This window comes from Macrobrachium nipponense, chromosome 35, assembly GCF_015104395.2.
Source record: "Macrobrachium nipponense isolate FS-2020 chromosome 35, ASM1510439v2, whole genome shotgun sequence".
Classification (NCBI taxonomy): domain Eukaryota; kingdom Metazoa; phylum Arthropoda; class Malacostraca; order Decapoda; family Palaemonidae; genus Macrobrachium; species Macrobrachium nipponense.
This window is the reverse complement of record NC_061096.1, coordinates 38,922,182-38,946,181: the sequence shown is the minus strand read 5'-3', so window position 1 is coordinate 38,946,181 and position 24,000 is coordinate 38,922,182. Positions and strand designations below refer to the sequence as shown.

Genomic DNA, 24,000 nt, shown 5'->3' with positions numbered 1-24,000 from the left:
TAACCATCCCGTAACCTGATACACAGTGGGCATCATGACACTGGCGTTAAAGAGCATATCCTCGAAAAAGCCGATTCATTTCGCAGCGCGAAACAGAATTCAATTTGAATAGACAACGGAATATCGCATTAATCAATTATTCAAATACAATCGCCTCATTTACTGCCGAGTTTTTATAATGGATGCATGTGGTTTGATAATGCTGGAATAAAATGGATGACGAAGTGGGTGTGACGTTACATATGAACATAATTCAATGTACTTCTTTTTATTATTGTTTAGAAGACGAAGCCTATTCATAGAGGGGCCACTGACTTGAAACGAAAACAATTCAGGCTTCAAAAGACTGCGGTGTTCATTTGAAAGAAGGTAACAGGAAATACAGAAAATTTCATTTATTACTAAGACAAAACAAATAAATATCTAGATAAAAATCCAAGTACATCGCAATGATCACCCTTTTTCATCCACCCATGCTAAACCTTTCCTCACCTAATCCTCCTTCACTTCACCATGCCATCTAATCCTCCGATTCCCTCTCGACCTTCTCCCCCTGAAAGGTTCCACCCAAGCCATTTTCACTCCTTCCCACTCTCTAGATTTTACCACATGGCCATACCATCTCAATCTCGCCTCTGTTATTTTGGAAATCTTTACTACTCCTGCACTTCTGATTTGATTTCCTAGTCCCTAATGTAGCTAGATCCCCAAAATATATCTCATCATCCTCATCTGTGTCTGCCTCAGCTTCAGTTCCCCCTACCTTCTTGATGCTCATGGTACTGAACCTTACATCACCTCTGTTTGGACAATGGTACTAAAGATCTTAATGTTAGTTTATTTGGTATTCTTTTATCACACATAACTACAACAGATCTTTATTTCCAATTTATTTTTTTCATTCTTTCATCGAACACAAATACACTCACACACACATTACCACTACCACCTCGCTCCGTGGCAACCGCACCCCCCCTCTCTCCCACCAGCCTCTCATGAAGATAAGATACCGATCCCCTAATGAAGTTGAAGATACTAATCACATTTTGACATTGCAATGAAGTCGCTGATCACGTAATGAGTGAAATTTTCATAAAGTTCCTGATCCTCACTAATGAAGTCCCACTGCAGGCTATAGCTTTCCGAGAGTATCCCTGAAGCAAAACAAGTCCCCCTAGCAACTTCCAAACCAACCCATCTCCGAGAGCAGTCTGAATGATGAATTGCTCAAAGAGAGACCTCCTTCACGGTTCAGGCAAAGGCTGCTGGAAAACATGGGACAATTTTCTCCCGTCGAGTTGTATTCGTGAAAACGTAAACGTCCCAGAAAGGATCTATTTTCGGTGCGAGGGTCAACAGTCAACGCCACAAACCTTGGTATCAACTGAAAGGGCTTCATTAGTGAGTGAGCTTGTCAACTGTGAAGTCTCCGTCTGTCTTTTAGCAGTTCAGAAGTGGTGGCAACCGTAGAGTGACGAAGTAAATGTATGAAGGGCAATAGATATCACTCAAAATGAAAGACTGGCATGAAGGATGGGCACAACAATCACAGTCTGATCAGATTAGTAAAATGAAAACCGTCATCAATGAAGTTAATGATATAAAGGCGCCCCCTACATAACGACGATAATTCAGAGAGCGAACAAGCATCCTCTAACAAAAGTATAAGGTCTGAAGGACCAGCGACAACAATTTTGATCTAATGAACAAGTATTAATATATATGACGAAGATGATATACTTTAGAAACACGCAACGCATGATGTTGATGAATTAACGAGATATATATATATATATATACTATAATATATATATAGGATATTATATATATATATATGTATATATACGTATATGTATATATATATTATATATATATAATCCTATATATAACACACACCACAACACACACACACACACACACACACATATATATATATATATATTATATATATATATAAATATATATAGTATATATAATACAAATATATAAAGTATAAAAGGCCTATTAAAACAATCTGGTTTAAAGGTAATGACTATATTTCAGTGGACTGTCCCCCACCCTATCCCTTGTCAAGTACTACTTAATAAGGGTTGGAGTCAGACAACCGAAATATAGTCCTTAGCTTTAAACCAGTGTTTTAATGGCCTTTATACTTGAGACCGTATCCAGTTTAACTGAAGAATTTATTTACACACACATACATACAAATAGTATATATATATATATATATATATATATATATGTATGTATGTATGTATGTATGTATGTATATACTATGTGTATATATATATATATATATATATATATATATATATATATATATATATTACCTACATACATACATACATGTGTATATATAAATTATATAAATTTTAGTCTGATTTAATGTATAGAATTTAAATTTTTTCCGTTTTTAGCCCTGAAGATGGGATTTGTATCCCGAAACGTAGGCGTTGGGTGAAAATAGTTTTAATGAAAAATGCTGAAGTTTCTGCTGGCCATACTCTTTTTATACCTATTTAGAATTATTATTGATGATAAGAACCTCTGCCCAACCGTACTGATATATCGACTTACTATCCATTTTCCTAAACCCCACCTCCCCACCAAAGAAAAAAAAATGCACACACACAAACTAGCAACTCAAACGTTAGAGAGAAAGCTAGGCTCTAAAGATGTAAGCAGCCAGCAAGACAGCAAGCGAATATGTAAACATGAACTGAATATTGGAAGAGCTTTCTGTCAAAGAGGAAGACATTCGGCCCTAATTTCTGAGAGCGACGATTAAACAATGATGCTCCCTTCCATATCCTAAGACCTGTATTGGAATGACCGCAAAGCCATTCCCAGTAAAAGTGGATTGAATAACCCAAGAGAGGGAGTGGAGATCCCTTCATCAGTCTTATTGATCGCCAATGAAACGACTTGATGCCACTTTAAATACAAATTACTCTGCATTTTGCTGATATTTCTAGTGTATAATTCTCTATATTTTGTTGACATTCCGTCAGATTTTGTTGATAATTCCAGGTGATAGTTTTCTATTTTTTGCTGAAAACTATAGTTGATAATTCACTCTATCTTTTTTATAGTTCTCTATATTTCGTTGATAATTCTAGTCGATAGTGTTCTATATTTTGTTGACAATTCTACTTGAAAATTCTCTAAATTTTTCTGATAATTCTAGTTCATAATTCTCTACATTTTGTTGATAATCCGGGCTGATAATTCTCAATATTTTATTGATAATTCTAGTTCTGGTATATACCCTGTCGCAAACCCGACAAGAAACAAGGAGCAAACCATTTTTCAGGTTAGTCTCATCTGAAACTTGCTCATATGCTGTATTATAAAAAAAAATCATGCACTTCATTTTAAATACTGTGCCATCGGTAATCAAGCCCTTTTTCGCGTACGGATACGAGTATCATAAGAAATATCAATATACGTAATCCAGCCATTTTCAACTAAACTCGTGTCCAGCTGACGAGATTAAATATGATGCTAATAAATCGTGACGTCACGAATAACGAAATGGCACTGCGGTCTCGCTCAGAAAACATATTGCGTTGCACGTAATGACGATCAGGCTCAAAAACGGCTAAAGCGAATGAATTACACAAAATCTACCATTCAAGAACTTGAGAGAGAGAGAGAGAGAGAGAGAGAGAGAGGAGAGAGAGAGAGTACCTATAATGCAATACAGCGTTTTTCAAACATGTTTAATACGCACTATGCTCTGACTTCGCATCGAAATAAATCGAGAAAACCTATCGTTCTTCACCTATCAGAATAACTACGTATATCTACATAACAAAATCAAACATTCTAAAGATAATCCAAGTCAGAATTCACTGCGAAAGGCTTTCCATCCCATACAAACGAACTTCCCACTCGACTTTCCGAGTCAGTAATTGTGCACCTGTTCATTTCACGCTCGAAAATCCTGGCAAATCCCCTTATTAACCTTTGACCTCCGAAATTACAATATGAAGCTCAGTTGAAGCCGAGGAGGAGGATAAAGCCAGTTATTTATTATTCGTTATTGTTATCAAAGTATATTCCAAACACCTGTTCTTATATTTGCAATGATAAAAAAAACGGTCTGTAAATAAGTTTCAGTTTTCTTTGTTAAGTCACAGTTAGTTTATTCATTACTCTTTATAGTTGTCGATGATGAAAACAATAGCAACAAATAATCTTCACTATTCTTTAATAAGTGACAGTTTATTAATGAATGTTATTCTTCATCATTGTCAAAAAGACTCAGCAAATACCCTTCACTATTCTTCATTAGGAGAAATATTATGTAATAAATATAACAGAGCAACACTGAACACTGCATCATCTCAAAAAGACGTATTAAACGAAAATTTATGTCCGTACATCGTTTTCCACTAAATTTCAACATAATTTGACTGCTTACGTTCGTTACCCTGTTAAAATGTATTCAGTCATGTGTGTCCTGACGCTTCAAGGGCGCGTTCAATTTGTAACGAAAGCACAACTTAAAACTGGAAGCCCAAATGGTCTATCAGAGACAGCGTTGCAGATTAAAACTACCTTTCCGTTTCGCGAGTTATGAAAAACAACCCGTTGCAAACTTATTCCAATATCACCGGAAAAATAGAAATCGCGTAAAGGACTTTGAGCTACAAATTAAAGGGAAAGTACGGTTCAAATTTTGTACTTCCTACTCTGAAATAAACGTTACTTTAGCCATGTTTATTTACTCTAGCAGAAGTGCGGTGCATTTCAGCTTCGCTGATAAGAGAAGTGTGGCATAACTCTTAATTTCATTATTTTAAAAAGGCAAATTTTAACTTGTATAACACAACTTTTATGCAGCAATACTGTTTATTTTAGCAAAAGTGAAAGTACATTTCAACTTAACGGATAGAAGTATATACTGTAACTGTTAATTTCATTATTCTAATAAAATATACTTTAACTTGTAAACCAAAGGATTTTTGCAAGATGCACAACGGTATTAACAATACCTATTTTCAGACATTTCTTTCACACCAGCGAAAAGGATTCCATTCTAGTGATTAGGAGTAAATGTTGCAATCGCAGGTTCCTGTTACGAGTCATTAGCGATCCTATCATAAAACTTACGTGAGCCAATTAGGAGTGGTTGGTCTTCTTGCTTATTTATGCACCTGAATTCATCTCGCTCTTTTACTATTGGTGTAACGTTCTAATTTCTTTTCATTACTTCATGCAAACCAAACGTCTCGTAACTAGTCCCACTGACGCAACTTCATCCACGGGTGTGTTAAAAAAAATCTGTTGAATAAAGGTGCATCACTACCGTACACTACAGTAAAACATGTCATAAACAGAAATCGGAAACTTGTCGCATAAATATCCCCAACATGTTGAAAACAAGTCAATGACTGTGTTCATGACAATTCTTAAAGCAATATGTATGCACCCTAACTCATAGTTCTCTGCCTTTACCAGTGATGCAAAACTCGAGTTTGTGCTTTTTACAACGTTCTTCACGCAATAAAAATACTTCCACTATATATCAAATATCGGTCTGAAAAAATACTATCAATAAAGAGAGTATAATGCCTACCACTTACCTATGACTTATCAACTGAAGATGAAGGGAAGACATTAACATTTTGAGGACATTTGCATATAAATAATAAGAATTCTATCAAAGTAACTTAAATCTACAAAAAGTGATTAAAATAATAATATAAAAACAGGTAACAAATATGCAAAAGAAATACTTACGTTCTTTTTCAATAATACATTGCACATCTACAGAGAAAAACACAAAATTTACTGACAAACATTACTTTATTCCTCAAGATACACATCATGCAAATCATGCTCAACAAATACAAGATACTGTTAAAGCATCATAACACAGTGACGCACGACGGCGCTTTACACAAAGCACCAGTGACTAATTAAGAGCAAAAATATACAAGAATATAGACAATACATTAGCATAACATTCAACAACGTTAGGACACTGCATCAACAGCATATGTCATCAGACCAACAATAATTACAAACATACACAGGTGTTAATCAAATACATACATACATATATATATATGCTTTACCAGTCACGGTGGTTAGTATTAATTTTTTTTTCATTAGACATTCAACACCAAACAAAAATCATTATCTTAAGAAAACAGACACGTCTGTATTGCCGTTACTTTTTTCTCAGTTACGACGGTTAAGCAAATCATAACAGGAAACAAAAAGGGGGGGGGCGGACAATCAACATACCAAGACGATGCCGAAAGTACGCAACACTACAAAAGAACACAGAACAACACTACAAGTGCAACATGTGAAGATAATTTGAATGAAAATACACTGTGCAATGTGGTGCAATATGTTGAGTGCAACGCAGGTGCATGGAGCAACATAAAAATAAAATTCTAAAAAATGAGATAATTCGATAAAGCAGGCGTCAAATAAATAAAAAATCCGATCTATCTTCGTACTCGGAGATAAAAAGGTGAGAGACGAGGGATGATAAAAGAGATAATGACCTCACTGATTTAAAAGACCCTCCTCTAATGAGCAAATCTATTATGAATGTTTCAAAGGACAATTTTTGAGTTCCTGATACTGCAGGCCAACTTTGGGTGCAGGGAGGCTGGAATATATACATAAATACTTGTATACATTTGATTCACAGGCGTCTAAGGAGGCTGGCATATATACACGTACACTTGTATACACTTGATTCGTAGGCGTCCAAGGAGGCTAGAATAGTTACCTGTATACACGTATACATTTGAATCTTGATAAGGCTGTTGCCACATTAATGCAAAACATTGTTTTATTTCTATTTTACCTAATTTATTTCTTTATTTATTTATCTATTTATTTTTGAGGGGGCGGCTAAATGGTCATTATACCAACTAAAGATACGTAATTCTTAATAAAAGAATAAATAGGACGAAGGCATCTCGCAACTCTCCTTACGAACGCATGGGTGTTGGGGGAGCATGACTCCACAACAGAAATAGTTTATTTAAAAAACTTTTACTTTAATTTCGAATTTAATTACAACAGAATTTCAAATTTAATCCATTTTTATTACTTGTCGTCTGTAAGACCTTCGAAGGATAAGCCAAAAAGGGTAAGCAACGTTGACATTAAAACTATAAAGAACTTTATATACGAAGATTTTTACTTCTTATAGATTCCTTAGTATAGTTATGTTATAGAAATAAGGCCCACGAACACCTGATATGATCATATTTAGGTAAATTATGAGTTCCTAGGTTTATATTTGTTTTTATAAATTATTATCTTCTTCATAGGGACAGAGAAAACGCCATATGACCATGCCCAAATTACTGATGAAAAGTATATTACTGGCGATACAAACGTCTGAATATCATTTTGTGACGCAATTCTGTAAAAATGCATATTATCAGGGACACACGATGAGTCCTCATAATGACAGCTTCCTGACTGCAATTACCCTCCGTCAGCCATACCCTACACTGAATCAATACCGGTAATATGACAATTAACCCTCTCCATTACCAGTACACAAATAAATATCATTTCAATCCGGGAGTGATTACCCCTCACATGCCTGGTGCAGTTAGCACCCCGTTGTTTATGAAGTGACCAATAAGCCCCATACCATTAACCTTCAAAACGTAGCTCACCCATCCATCCATCTATCTACCACTCCTCTATAACTCGGCGCCCCCCCCCCCCCCCCACCATTCCAACGAAATCCCTCTCTCGACACCTTTTGCCATTTAACGATAAACCCCCACTTTAAAATCAATGCCCGCAATAATAGAGAGAGAGAGAGAGAGAGAGAAGAGAGAGAGAGAGAGAGAGAGAGAGAGAGAGAGAGAGAGAGCATCAGCGTTAAAGTTAACCACCTCAGCCTTCTCTCGGATCCGCCGAGTTTATCAGCACCTGAGAAGGGAGGAGATGGGAGTGGGGGGGGGGGAGACAATTAGTAGTTAGTAGTAGTAGTAGTAGTAGCAATGGTTAAGAAGATCGCAATTATTTCTCAAGATGTTGAAAAAATGGGAATAAATCTTACGCCTCCATCTACTTACCTGCGTTGCACTCACACGGTTCTATTGACATATGAACATATTATGCATGTTTAAGCTAAGGTCATTATCATTCTTCTCAAGTTGCTAAATGATAATAAGAAGAGTACAAATGTACAATATTTACAGAAATCATTTCCAGGATATTATAATCAGATCCTGTGAGACCTGACATTGTTAAAAAAAAAACTAAATCACAAGAGTGAAAAACATAGAAGTCAATTACAGTTTTGCATCCTGGTACAAACTGACGTCATGAAGAATAATTGTCATAACATTAATTTGGACATATTTTTACAATTTACATTCTGCTTTAGAAAAAGACACGACACAATGAAAGCCACATATGACATTTTCGCGATCGAGGTCAAACCCATAACAACAAATGTTTACAGCAAAAATGTTTGCGTGCCACGTTTACCATCAACGTTTAAGAATAGAATCAGGCAGCCGCAGCAGCAGAGGTCATGCAACGCAATCAATCTTTTGGGCAAAGTCGTTCGTCGCCATCATGCATTTTTTACCTGGTGGTTCCTGGGGCTGTCCCTCGGAGTTGTAGTAAGCCCAGACCATCAACTTCTCGAGGATGGACGATCCCGACGAGAGGTCCTCCGACGATCCGTACAGATCCTCTTCGTGTTCCTCCATCAGGGGCTGGCTGAAGTAGAATCCGTCCTCCTCGCACAGGAGGGAAGACGACCCTGGCCCTCCTCCCTCCCCGTCGGACAACACCAGGTTCCGACGAGCCATCAAGGGCGGTCGGGCGCCGTGCAGGCATCGGGTGGGCAGAGAGCGAGTTTTCAGTTCTTCGCCAGGACCTCCGACCATAGCAGCGGGAGCTGACGCCCCTCTCTCGTGGGCGATGCCACCGGCCATAATGGGCGCCCCGTGAGGATCTCGCGGCAGAGACCAGCAACCAGGGCCGGGCACAATGCCACTGCCGGGGATGTAGCTGGAGGAGACGAGGGACACTGGCGGCGGGGCTGCAGCGGCCTGCTCACTGAGACTGGTTGGGCAAGAGAGGCTGCCGGTGCCACCTAAAGGGGACCGTGGCGCCAAGGAAGGCAGAAAGGAAGGCGGGGGCAGGTCGTCAGGGCATAGGGCGGGGGGAGGGAGACCGGCGGCGCCAATGCGAGGATTCGGAGGAGGCAGGTATTCGGGAATGGGCTGAAAGGGTGGGTAGCGGGTGACAGCGCTTCCGGATGCCCCGCTGACCACTGAGCTGGCGGCGGGCACGGGGGCAGGGGTGCTATTCACCCTCGAAGGCAATCCCACGAGGGGGGTAGCTGTAAGAAAGTGAGGAGGGGGCCCCTGAGCTAAGCCCGGCAATGGTTGGGGCGCGCACGAGATCCCCGAGAGGCCGGTGACACTTCCGCCTAATCCTGTCAAAGAAGGCTGCGAACTGGTGGTGACCTGAGTCTGCTGTTGCTGCTGCTGCTGCTGTTGTTGTTGCTGTTTGTGAGGAGGACTGCTGCTGAGCCAGGCGGGAGAGGGAGGGGGCGGGCGAGAGGGCTGGCCTGGGCGGTGCTGCAGGAAGAACGGGTCTCGGGTGAGTATAAGGTTGAGGGGCGGGCAAGGGCGGGCGGGGGGGCTGGTAGAGGCCCTCGTCATCACCCCCAGCGTCGGCCGGCACCATCACGCTGGCACAGTGGGTGGCTGTGGTGGTGGGTCACTGCACTCCCCCCACCCCAATACCACCAACCACCACTGCACCACTCTCCTCACTGCCACTACACAACCTCGATTAAATTAATCCTGGGCATTACATTTTCTCATTCATCTAATAAAAAAAAATACAGTACACAATGATGGGTATCGGTCCCTGCAAATAAAAGCGAAAATGATGAAGAAGGAATCTCCCTGAAATGAATGACTTTTTTGTTATTCAGTTCTACATGAGGGATGACGAAGAGAAGCTCAGCTGCAGTTATTCATTGCTTCATCGGTTCAAGCTGCAATGTTTAAAAGTAATTATTGAATAAAATTATTCATGCACCTTCCAGCCATAATTTCTATTTATTACTAAGTATATCGCAATACACGTAAATTAATAACTTAATTAATAATGATATATGATTATGGAACTTTACCAACTTTAGTAGAATACATGCAAATAAATAACCTATCCAATAATGAAATATAATTGAGGAACTAAAAAGCAAACTTTTGGAACCAATTCTCAACAATACAAGGCAATTTATCATTAGTTTTAAATGTAAAGCATCCAAACCTTAATTATTAGAGTAGTGGAAACAAATGGAACTGCATTGTCAAGACCATCGTCTTTAAAACAATCTTCACCTTTGGCCGAGAGAAGGGACAAAGTGCAAGACTTCAGTCAATCATGGAGGAAAATAAATAAATAAACACATGAATAAATGAACATACATTTAAACAAAAAAACAGAAGATTTAAGACACAAAGTAAGTATTTGCAATACAAGAATCCCTGCACTGTCATTTGCAGAACGGATATGAATGAAAAATATTCTTACTTCACAAAATATAGCCATCAAAAATTTTGAGAACAGGAAAAGAATTCATAAGTCTTACGTTCCGTACCTCTACCGACAAACGTTCTTTTTTGTGGAAAACAAATCATTATTCCAAATGGCAAGTAATAAAAAAGAAAAGGAAAGAATGTCTAATCACCAGACAGGGAGAGTTTAAAAACCAACGATAGGGGACAAAGCAGTCTTATTTATTCTTCTTCATGAAAAGCTCAGCCATCACCTTCCAATGCACTCTCTCAGAATTTCGGATTAGAGTTGAAGTCTAAATACACGTTTCAGGTTCTGATGCCATTTAAGCGCATAACAAAAAGTATGTTTTACGTCACGCAACAGATGTGGTCCCTAAGTTATTGTGATCCATACCGTGTAGCTTATTGTCAAAGATGCTTTCATTTATCAGGCCTTTGGAAGTTAACGCCACTAACGATGCAGCAATACAATCTTAAGGAAACGTATCAATGTCTTTCATCAGTAAATAGTAAGGTAGATAAGGTAGAGGATTAACAAAACAGGCAGAGAGAGAGAGAGAGAGAGAGAGAGAGAGAGAGAGAGAGAGAGAGAGAGAGAGAGAGATGGTGGTCCCAGATGGACACGTTTACACGGTTTCTCAGAGTCTTTAGGGGCGAATCTACTAGCTCTAAGGCCTAAGCCCCTGTTTCTTTACCTCAACAAACACTGGTACCGCATTACAGCTGAGTAGATATATATATTTGTGTGTGTTGTGTGTGAATATACATATACGTATATCATGTGTGTGTATTACATACACTTCAACTGCAAACAAGTATACCTGATAAAACACACTGAGTAATCTTTACAAAACTAAACCATTTTACGACGCAACAGCGAACACGCAAAGAAAACGCCTAAAGTATAAACCTCAAAATCTGGAAAAAGGGGGAAGGAAAATGCCAACACAAACACGAAGGAGAAGCATTTGGAGCATTGGGCGATAAAACCCATTTTCGACAAATATTAAAGGTGTGAGAGGAGAAGAGTCTCCTCCTCCTCCTCCTCCTCCCGTCCCTCTACGAACCTCAAACCAACCACGAAGAGTTTGGGGGAAAATACACAACCGATGATGAATTAAAGGAAGAATTCCACGGGCTGCAAAAGGGTATGCGTTCCAGCCTCAGTGGGCTATAGGGTACGAGTTCCGCGTTCCATTATGGGTACAATTTCTGGTGGTCCAGGATGGTACACATTCCAGGGCCCTGGTGAGGGCAATACTTTCGAAGGAATGGGTACAATTTCCGGTGGTCAAGAATGGTACTTGTTCCAGGGCCTTGGAAAGGGCAATAGATTCAAAGGTATGGGCAATTTCAAGAGGAAAGGGATACTACATGTTCCAGGGCCCTGGAATGAGCAATAGATTCAAAGATATGGGTAATTTTTAGAAGAAAGGGATACTACATGTTCCAGGGCCCTGGAAAGGGCAATAGGTACAAAAGTATGGGCAATTTCAAGAGGAAAGGGATACTACATGTTCCAGGGCCCTGGAAAGGGCAATAGATTTGAAGATATGGGTAATTTCTAGAGGAAAAGGACACCACACGTTGTAAGGTCCTGGAAAGGGTAATATTTTCAAAAGGAATAGTTGTCACAATGGCTGAGGGAAGGTTAAGAGTTCCGTGACTGATAAAATGGTGAGAAAATAAACATTGTGGCCTGAATCCAGGTGAATAAAAATTTGAGAATCTATGGAAAAGGCAAAAAGGAACTACACAATTGATGACATACAGGGAACAGTACGGCTCTCGTCGCTAACCGCAGACAAACGTCAAGTGGAAAAAAGCAATGACATGGATCTTCAGGCTGCCTATGAAGATTTATGGAGTTAGGTATGAGCTGGAACACTTTAAGACCTTTCGTTACCAGAACTTCCCAGAGATGTAAGAGTAACTGGTTTTGCTATACATACCCATCACAATAAGAGAGAGAGAGAGAGAGAGAGAGAGAGAGAGAGAGAGAGAGAGAGAGAGAGAGAGAGAGAATTTATGCGTTAGTTATAAGCTGGAATACTTTGAGATCTTTCGTTACCAGAACTTCCCAGAAATGTAAATGCAATTGACTTCGCTAACCCTAACTTCCACACACACACACACATACACACACACACACACACACACACACACACACAGAGAGAGAGAGAGAGAGAGAGAGAGAGAGAGAGAGAGAGAGTTTTTGTAAACACAGACACAACCCCTGAACCTAACGCACCTTCCCCAGAGTCTTGAGCGATGGCACCAACTCGGATCGATATCGCCTACGCGCGTTCATTTCCCCCTTTGACACAAAAACGTCGGTTTAAAAAAATCTCTCCTCGCTCCTTGTCTTCTGCAACGTTACTTGGAAACATGTACTTGGAAACATTTTCCCGTTCTGTTCCATTACCTCGACTCGAGAGGATATTTCTTATTCGGGGTAGTTAAAACATTCCCTTGTAAACGTTTCAAGTTCTGTTCGTATGTGACGCGCAAACTTTGTCCTTTCTATACCCGGAAGAACTGCTTGGTTATAGCTATGTCTATGTATGCTTCTGTAACATTGCTTAAAGATATAACTCTTTCTAAAGGTGTTTTTTTAAAAGTATTTTACCACTCCGCCTACTGATTCTTCTGATAAAGAACTAATTTTATCAAGGGATTGACTCGTTTCGCTAAATTGATAACAGGATATCTTCAAAGCAATCCTTCTCCACTCATGATAAAGATTGATTCACTGGTTTTACCAAATCAATAAAAGAATATTTACAAAATAATCATTCTTCATATATCATAAAGATTGATTGAATGGTTTTACCAAATCAATATTAGGATATTTTCAAAGTAATATTTCTCCATTAATCATTAAGATCGATTGACAGGTTTTACCAAAGCAATATAAGAATATTTACACAGTAATTTTTCTTCATATATCATAAAGATTGATTTACTGGTTTTACCAAATCAATATTAGGATATTTTCAAAGTAATCCTTCTCTGTTTATTCAATGGACTGACTTGTTTTGTTCAATGAATATAAGGCTATTTCTGAAGAGCTGTAAATCCCATTAAGACATGATTCTGAGGAAAGTTAATTCAAATATTGTTATAGTGATTAATCGAAATTTGTAAGCACGACGTTCAAACGAAAAACTAATTTCAATGCCTCAGTCGCAACAACAGGCAATAGTGAAAATATAATACATATAAACAGAATTAAATTTCAAGTTATTGCAGCATCACCCAATCGGTTTTCAAGAGTCAATAACATCTCGCGCGTAAAATTGAGAATTATCAAAAGAAGTTTCACTGTTAAATTAATCAAGAGAATAGGGAACTAAAAGTTTATCAAAGGGCTTCCGCAGAACACACTCCTCGAAGGTAAATATACTGACCAAACGATATTTGCCTTCATCGGCTGTTTTGATGTCGGCTCACTGATGAATTTTCTGATCTGAACTAACTTCCATAAAGCAGTCTATTTTCACTGCTGTCACTTCTCCTTTTCAGATTTATGGCCTAATACAATATCAAAGTACTATTATTATTATTATTAGCATTATTATTATTATTATTCAGATGATGAAGCCTATTCATATGGAACAGGGCTACAGAGGCCACTGGCTTGAAATTCAAGCTTCCAGATAATATGGCGTTCATTATTATTATTTTATTATTTATTATTATTATTATTATTTTTTTTTTTTTTTTTTTTTTTTTTTTTTTTTTTTTTTTTTTTTTTTTTTTTTTTTTTTTTTTTTTTTTCTCTATCACAGTCCTCCAATTCGACTGGGTGGTATTTATAGTGTGGGGTTCCGGGTTGCATCCTGCCTCCTTAGGAGTCCATCACTCTTCTTACTAGTGTGCCGTTTCTAGGATCACACTCTTCTGCATGAGTCCTGGAGCTACTTCAGCCTCTAGTTTTTTCTAGATTCCTTTTCAGGGATCTTGGGATTCGTGCTATGGCATCCCTATGATTATGGGTACGATTTCCACTGGCATATCCCACATCCTTCTTATTCTATTTTCAGATCTTTGATACTTATCAATTTTTCCCTTTTCTCTTTCTCTTCAACTTCTGGTGTCCCATGGTATTGCGACATCAATGAGTGATACTTTCTTCTTGACCTTGTCAATCAACGTCACGTCTGGTTCTGTGTTTGCACGTATTCACCCTATCCGTTCTGATACCATAGTCCCAGAGGATCTTTGCCTGATCGTTTTCTATCACTCCTTCAGGTTGGTGCTCGTACCTACTTATTACTGGCAAGGTATCGCTTGATTTTCCTGCACAGGCTCCATGGAGGGCTTTTGCTACTGAATCATGCCTCTTTTTGTACTGGTTCTGTGCAAGTGCCGGGCATTCACTTGCTATGTGATTTATTGTTTCACTTTTCGTATTGCACTTCCTACATATGGGAGAGATGTTATTTCCGTCTATCGTACTTTGAACATATGGTGGTTCTTAGGGCCTGATCTTGTGCCGCTGTTATCATTCCTTCAGTTTCCTTCTTTAGCTCATCCCCTCTGTAGCCATTGCCAATTGTCATCGCTGGCTAGTTCTTTAGTCTGTCTCATGTATTGTCCGTGCATTGGTTTGTTGTGCCAGTTCCTCTGTTCTTTCTGTTCTTTCTCCTGTCTCTGTATATTTCTGGGGTCTTCGTCTGCTTTTATTAGTCCTTCTTCCCATGCACTCTTTAGCCACTCGTCTTCACTGGTTTTCAGATATGCCTGCCCCAGTGCTCTGTTTTCGATGTTGACGCAGTCCTCTATACTTAGTAGCCTCTCCCTCCTCTTCCTTTCGTGTTATGTATAGTCTGTCCCTATTTGCTCTTGGTGTAGTGCTTTGTGTATTGTCATTTGTTTCCTGGTTTTCTGATCTATGCTGCGGAGTTCTGCCTTCGTCCATTCCACTATTCCTGCGCTGTATCTGATTACTGGCACTGCCCATGTGTTTATGGCTTTTATCATATTTCCGGCGTTGAGTTTTGACTTGAGTATCGCTTGAGTCTCTGCATATATTCTTTCCTGATCGTGTCCTTCATCTCTTGGTGTTTTTATATATCTCCTCCTCCTTCCATTATTCCCCAGGTATTTGTATCCTGTCTCATCTATGTGTTTGATGTTGCTCCCATCTGGTAGCTTTATCCCTTCAGTTCTCGTTACTTTGCCTTTTTGTATGTTTGACTAAGGCGCATTTTTCTATTCCAAACTCCATCCTGATGTCCCCAGATACAATCCTTACAGTCTGGATTAGGCTATCTATTTCCTTGATGCTCTTACCATAACAGCTTGATGTCGTCCATGAACATCAGATGGTTGATTCTGTGTTGCCTCTTTTCTTGAGTTGGTACCCAGGCATCCATCTTCTGTAGTACTTTTGTCATGGGAAATCATGGCTACTACGAAGAGTAGTGGGGACAGTGAGTCGCCCTGGAAGATCCCTCTCCGATATTTAACCTCTGCTAGTCTTATTCCAGAGCTTGTAAGTATTGTATTCCAGTTGCGCATTGTAATTTTTTGAGGAAGCTGATGGTATTTTCCTCTGCCCATATATTTTCAGGCATTCTATTAGCCATGTGTGTGGTATCATGTCGAAGGCTTTCTTATAGTCTATCCATGCCATGCTTAGGTTGGTTTGTTTTCCTTCTCCTACTGTTTCTTCCATTACCATTTTTGTCTATTCAGGAGCTGGTCTTTTGTGCCCCTACACTTCCTTCTGCAGCCTTTCTGTGTTGTGGGGATGGTGTTTGTCTCCTCTAGGTAGTTGTATAGCCTTTCACTGATGATACCTGTTAGTAACTTCCACATTATGGTAGGCAGGTGATAGGCCTGTAGTTACTGGCTATATTTCCCTTACTCTTGTCTTTTTGTACTAAGGATGTTCTTCCTGTGGTCATTCCATTTGGGTGCTTGGTGATTTGAGATACAATGCTGGAGTTGTTCTGCTATTTCGTGGGTGTAGGGCCTGAAGTTTTGAGCCAGTATCCATGGACTCATCGGGACCTGGGGCTTTCCAGTTTGGCATTTCTTTTCTTTAGTTGGTTTGTCTGGACTGTGTCTGTCGTGATGTCTGTGAATCTTTGTTTTATTCTCCCTGTTTCTTCTTCCTTGACTTCCTGGAGCCATGTTTGCATGTTTGTTTGTGTCATACCGGATTGCTCCACCCATTAATGTTTTCCCAGAGTCTCTTACTTGGTTCGGCTTCAGGAATTTCTTGGGTGGTTGTTCTCCCCTCTTAGTTGGCTGTATAGTCTTTTCTGGTTGGTTCCGAATAGTTTGTTCTGTTTTGGTATCCTTATTCCTGTTCATGTACCGTTGGATCTATGTGCTTTGGCCTTAAGCCTCTGTTTTACATCTTCTATTGTGTTGTTTAATCCCCTCTCATTGTACTTTGTATTTCTCGTTGAGTCCTCCCTTGTTTTCTTGCTTCTTAGCCTTTTTCTGCCATCTCCTTTCAGTTTACTCAAGTCAGAATCTCATCACCATGATTTGCCCTTTCTTTTCCAGGCGCCTTTTCCAAGGAGGTTGCTGTTTTGGTTCTGTTGGGTTGGTTGTGCGGTGGTGTTGTGTTCGAATTAACCCATCAGTTCTGCTACTAATCTTGCTCCTGACATATGTCAAGTTTTATTTGGTTTCTGTGATACTGGTGGTCTGTATTATGCCCCAGTATTTTCATGACCTCACTTGTTTTCTCCCTCAATTTCTTGGTTGTTGTAGGACTTTTCATGGAGGGATCTTTGTTCTCTCTGTATCTGGCTCCATCCATTGTCTAATCTTTTCTACCCATTCCGTCCTCTCTGTTACTTCGTCGGTGTTTCTTCGTGTGTCGTTGTTTGATACCTCATCCTCCCTGTCGTCTTATTATTATTATTATTATTATATCATTATTATTATTATTATTATTCAGAAGATGAGCCATACTCATAAGGAACAGGCCTAAAGGGGCCACTGACATGGAATTCACGCTTCCAAAGAATACTGTGTAAAATTGAAAGAAATTACAGAAAATAATAGCAAATACAGAAAAAAATGAGTTAAGTTTTTGAAAATAAAGATAAATGAAAAAATTAACAAATACCGATAAAAATGGTAATACATTCTTAAAGGCGCAAGGAGAATGGCTTTAGGGTATAGCAATGCACCGCATCATCCTTTGAACCTCAGGGATTCTAATTGCCAGACATCCTCAAGGAGAAGACCGCTCCACAGTCCCACAGTAAGAGGAATAAGAGGCATCTGGGAATGAGAAGTTCGACAACGAGGCACATATCATAAGTATTTATTATTAACAACTGCATATTATAAGTATTTATTATTAACAACTGCATATGATAAGTATTGATTATTAATATATAGTATATAAACTATGCGAGCATATCAATATATAAAACAAAACACAGAAAACAAATCTATCTTACCGAAGATTTCCAACTATACCATTGTATTTTGAAATTCTGTGTAAAATCACAAAGGCTTACTTTTCCGAAATAGTTGGGAAAATGACCACTGCCAGCATTTATATCTCACTCTCCATTAACGACATCCAACGCGTTAAATTTATGGAGTGTCCACAAATAAAATTCTAACCGCGTTAAAATCTTTTGTAACATGTATTTATGGTAGTGCATTATTTATATTCTTTTTAAATAATATCAACACATCTATATATGTTTTTTTTATAAAAAGTAGGACTGATACAAATTCATTTACATTTTATACTATGGGGTACCGCATAATCTTAGATATGAATGCAAGGGATGAATTATGAAATCTTTTTTAAAAAGTATGTACAATGAAGTAGACGAATGATGGTGCCAAAGACAAATATTCGCTCTGAGGTTGCTCTGAGTAACGAAATCCAACGTGATATTTAATTACCAACTATGCCTCAGAAATAACAGTACTTTTTACGTGTTCTTCTTCAGTTTTAGATAAGACATAGGTAAATACTCTTTCCTACAAAATATAGTAATCCAACGTTGCCATGAAAAAGGAAGCATACAGAAATTTAAGTAACAAACTTCATAATCTAAACCGAGATCGTGATTTTTATCAACATCATTAAAGGTATGAACGATGGTGAATGAAAATAAAGATAAACGTTAAAAAAAAAAAAATCGTGAATCCAGCTGAGCTTAAGTAACGAACACAAAAACCAGACGATGAGCATAAAATCCAGAGTAAAGTTGCTTTTAGAGTAAAGGGTCTAGGTTAATTAAATAAAACAACAACAAATGCAGAAATATTCAGCACAATTGAGAGATTTGCTATAAATGGAAAGAAGAGAAGAGATGCTGATACTATTTTAGCGCAAGAATGAATGAAATAAAAACCGCATGACAACTGAACTATTTATATCGCCGTATATAATTTATACACACCCACACGTTCATGGATCAGAGAACTCATTCAGATCTACCTATCCGTTGAATTATTATTATTCTTCAGAGGACGAACCCTATTCACAAGGAACGAGTCCACCGCGATATTGGCTTGAAATTCAAGCTTCCAAAGAACAGCTGAAGAAAGAGCCGAATAGCTAAAAGGCTAAATAGCACTTTCAATTCAGGACAAAGCCGCAGTACATACTGATTCGCAGAGAGTAGTAGGGTTTCTTGGCTTATGAGAATCTAATGCCTTGAAATACCATCTGGGAACTAACATAAGAAAAAACTTCTACTTTACGTAAAATATATCTTACAGCTGGAATACGAGAATGCACATGCGTTCTACATCAAGGTTCCGAACATAAGTTTAGAAGATATAAAAATCTATAATAGTAAGAGAAAATTCTTCTGCTTCCAGCAATCTGTCATCACTGAAAAACGTCTTCTGAAACGTATCTTCCTCTACACTCTCAAACATCTTTTGACTTATAACACCAACAGTACGATCCTTTACTCAGGGACAGCCTCCGATGGGTGGCCAGCATCCTGTAATCCACATCAAGGCCTCCTATTTCCAACACCCCCCTCTCACACAAGCAGTGTGAGGGCTAATACCAGTGCTACATGTTTCGGAGAAAATTTCTACTGTCATGCCAACTCCAACATCCACGTGACCCTTTGTAACCTAAAATCAATTATACTAAGCCATCGCAAATATCTTTCTACAAACAAGAATACTATCTCAGGAAACATCCTCTCCTTTCGGTAATCCTCTCTACTTTTGAGAAAGTCCTACTCCTCAGGTACATCTTCAATATCATTTCTCTATTTACCAAAGGAATACCCTCAGGTTACCTCTCCAGTGACGTGGAGACGGTAACCTGATCTCCTTTATTACCAACATACCAAAGATGACATAAGGTAAAACAATTCTTCCAGAAAGGGAAATTATTATTTCTAGGTTATTTTCCAGAGATCTTGGGATCGTGCCTAGTACTCCTATGATTATGGGTACAATTTCCACTGGCATATCCGATGTCCTTCTTATTTCAATTTTCAGGTCTTGATACTTAACAATTTTCATATTTTTTTCTCATCTACTCTGGTGTCCCATGGTACTGCGACGTCAATGAGTGATACTTTCTCCTTGATTATTATGGAACATGCCCACCAAAGGAGCCACTGACTTGAAATTAAAGCTTCCAAAGAACATTATGGCACCCATTCGAAAGAGGTAGCAGAAGGTCACTGTAAGAACGAGTTGATCTGTCAATACCTTTGGAGATCATTCTTCCGGGTTTAACTGCTCCTAACGAGGCAATTAATCTCACAAGAAATGGCGTTCGTAGGGGGCTTTCCAGCAGTTAACAGCAGCTGGTGTCGTAGACGCTCGCAATTAAAGGAAACGTGAGACCCTTTCTGAATGACATATTTCATTTCTCTCTCTCTCTCTCTCTCTCTCTCTCTCCTCTCTCTCTCTCTCTCTCTCTCTCTCCCCATCGACACAACTCATGAAATACGAGGAAGGCCCGACCGGGTCATAAAAGTGAAATAACACAAATAAAGCTACAAATAAAACTGCAACAAATGGCTCGCTAATTTAGAGAGAGAGAGAAGAGAGAGAGAGAGAGAGAGGAGAGAGCCACATCTCATCTGATGCGCCTCAGTGGCTGCAAATAATGACTCCAGTTCAATAGAAAGCCGAGAGTGGAACTTTCCCGGATAATGAATAGCCGGGCGAATATCGACCTCGGATGAATGCAGCAGCATTCGAAAATGCTCTTAAAACACGACAACACTCGCATAGTCAAGGAAGAGGGGGTCATTGCGACGGGGTGTGTGTGTGTGTGTGTGTGTGTGTTTCCCCGTGTGTGTGTGTGTGTGTGTGTGTGTGTGTGTGTGTGTGTGTGTGTGTGTGTGTCAAGTAATATACATAATATTCAAAGGGAGAAATGATGGACCTACTTTTTTTTTTTGGTGTAGTGGTTATTCAAATTCATTGGAAGTCTCTAAATGATTAACATTACTGAATCGCCGTGATCAGTTAATCAACCGAGAGAGAGAGAGAGAGAGAGAGAGAGAGAGAGAGAGAGAGAGAGAGAGAGAAGAGAGAGAGAGAGAGAGAGAGAGAGGTGAAATGTCTTCAATGAAAAAGGTTGCATCTTTGGTAAAAAGACCTCCTTGCGCAGGATGCCTTGTCTTTATTTTCTGTTCTATTTTTCACATGTCAGTTTATGACCTGATTTATGATATTCAAAGTTTCATGTACTGGTAAGCATGTCCTCAGACTACTAGTCTAAATTTGTGACTACTCTAAGGTTCCTCAGGCGGACATTATTGAATCATCACCCCAGAGACGCCATATTGATTTGAGATGCCCACACATCTTGACTTTCCACTGTGAAAACCAAAGTCATCTGCATCTTTATTGTTGCCTAAAAGAGAGAGTTTCAGAAGTTATCATTCTTTTCTTTGAATGCCTTTCTTTCCCCGTGAAGACCCAGCGCAATTTGGTAATCCCTAATCTTGTTAGTATCAAGACAAAAACGTTTCTCCAGTAATTGAATTTCCATCAAAAGTTGGCAAGAAGAGGCAAAAAAGTACAAGAAGAGGTAAAAAAGTAAGCAAAATCTCTCTCTCTCTCTCTCTCTCTCTCTCTCTCTCTCTCTCTCTCTCTCTCAAAAGAGTACGGTCTTTAACAACTACTTAAACCCGCTCCATTAACCTGACAAACCTGCAATTCCCAGAGAATATTCCCAGAGATTCATGATATATTATATAAATCTAATGTAAAAAGAAGCCTAAATCTAAACAAATCTGCATATGTATCATATTTAAGCGAGGTATATTTCGTACCTAAAATGTTTAAGTTCAGTGCTACCTGGATTATTATTATTATAAACACACATAAAAAGAAGGGATTAAGATAAAAAGAATTTGTTGTGGCCCCAGTCTATAAATGTAAACAACAGCTACCGGTATAACAATTGCAACTCATTTGAAGTGCACACACCTCGCGTACCCATACTGTCAAAAACAACAGTAATTAGCCTTGCCTTGCAATTACTTGCATAGACAGCAATAGAACTTATGATATGGAATTCAATTTATCGAAGTTTGCAGCATGAAAACTTACATTACTTTACTTTAAACCCAAATTCAACTTAAGAAAAACTGATCACATCCGAAAAAAACATTAACAGTTGGAGATGGGAATAGCAATTCCGGAATATATAGTATAATATATCATATATATATATAATATATATATATAATATATAATAAACACGTCTGGCTAACAATAGAAATAAGAGCAGTGCAAATTATACATTTTTTAAAGAATGGAGAGAGTTAAGAGTATATCTTAGTTTTACCAGACCACTGAGCTGATTAACAGCTCCCCTAGGGCTGGCCCGAAGGATTAGATATTTTTACGTGGCTAGGAACCAATTGGTCACCTAGCAACGGGACCTACAGCTTATTGTGGGATCCGAACCACACTATATCGAGAAATGAATTTCTATCACCAGAAATAAATTCCTCTGATTCCGCGCTGGCCGAGCCGGGATTTGAACTTCGGACCACCGAACTGGCAGCCGAGCGCGAAAACCACTCGTCCAGCGCGGAACTAAAAAATGGAAAATAACAGGAGCAGTGTAAAATATACATTTTTAAAATGAAACAGAAATAAAAACCTATCACTTAAGGAATTGCAAAATCCACATTATAAATCAAACGAGCCTCAGAGTAACAATTTCAACACCAGCAGACCAAAATAATGAAAAAAAAAAAAAAAAAAAAAAAAAAAAAAAAAAAAAAAAAAAAAAAAAAACGCCCCCTCCCCCCCCCCCCCCCCATTTAAAACTCGCCTCAGAATAACAATACAGTAGAATATTACATGAAGAGACCACCGGTTTTATAAATTTCATGAATAAAAAAAAAAGCAGTTACGGAATCGTAAAAATCGGATTACAAAAAAATGTGCAACAGAATAATAATATAGCGTAAACATGAGGAAAGTAAAATAAAAAAAAAAAAACAAGTAAAATAAAAAATAAAAAAACAGCAGTTAAGGACTGGCAAAATCCACATTTTCAAAAAAAGAAAATGTAACACAGAATAAAAATAGATTAAGCATGGACAATAAAAAAAAAAAACTAGCAATAAGGAATCTCAAAATCCGGATTATAAAAGAAAAAATCTTCAACATAACAAATATAAACACGACCATACCAAAATTCACCTTGACCTTTTGAATGACCAAATTTACCCGAATTGACCTTGCATGCATGATATCCTCTACCGCGAGTCGTAAACAAGTTGTTTATCCTCGTTGAAATAAAGATAAAATGATGAATATGAGCAACTGATAACGAGATGGACGGTTACTCTAAACAATCTTGTAATGCATAGAATCTTATAGATAAATTCATTAAAAACTTACTGTTTTGATATCCTGAATCACTACTGCTTAACCTCTCGATTTTCACAATATTTTTAAAAATAAATATTTGTGTTTGATTTTTCCTGTACTAAGATTCGAACCCATACACGGATGATTCAAAACCACACGAGGATGACTCGAACCCATAAATGGATGATTCGAACCCACATGCGGATAGTTTGACCCCAAATACAGAATATTTGAAACAAAACCACACACGGATGATTCGACTCCATACAAGGATGATTCGAACTCATAAACGGATGATCTGAGCCCATAAACAGATGATATGAACACATAAATGGATGATTCGAACCTACATACAGATGGTTCGATCCAACGCACGGATGATTCGGCCCCAAACAAGGATAATTCGGACGAATAAACGGATGATTCGAACCCACATGAGGATGGTTCGACCCCACACACGGATCATTCGAAACGAAACCACACATGGATGATTTGAAAGCACACATGCATGACTCAAACCCACACACAAATGATTCGCCCCCCCACACAAGGATGATTCGAACTCATACACGGGTGATTCAACCATACACAAACGGATGGTTCAAACCCACGCACGGATGATTCAAAACCA

The 24,000-nt window shown here is 38.6% G+C and overlaps 1 protein-coding gene across 10 annotated transcripts in view; it reads right to left on the bottom strand.

Annotated features, from left to right (window-relative positions):
* Positions 1-24,000, bottom strand: part of LOC135208657 (phosphatase and actin regulator 2-like) — an 862,479-nt gene that overhangs the window by 515,626 nt on the left and 322,853 nt on the right. For 9 of the 10 annotated variants that reach the window (XM_064241063.1, XM_064241074.1, XM_064241069.1 and 6 more), the window contains exon 2: positions 8,594-9,891. In XM_064241063.1, the coding sequence (XP_064097133.1) occupies positions 8,594-9,680 (1,087 nt within the window). In that variant the 5' untranslated portion in view covers positions 9,681-9,891. The remainder of the gene's footprint in view (positions 1-8,593; positions 9,892-24,000) is intronic. The other variant, XM_064241064.1, reaches the window with a different exon arrangement.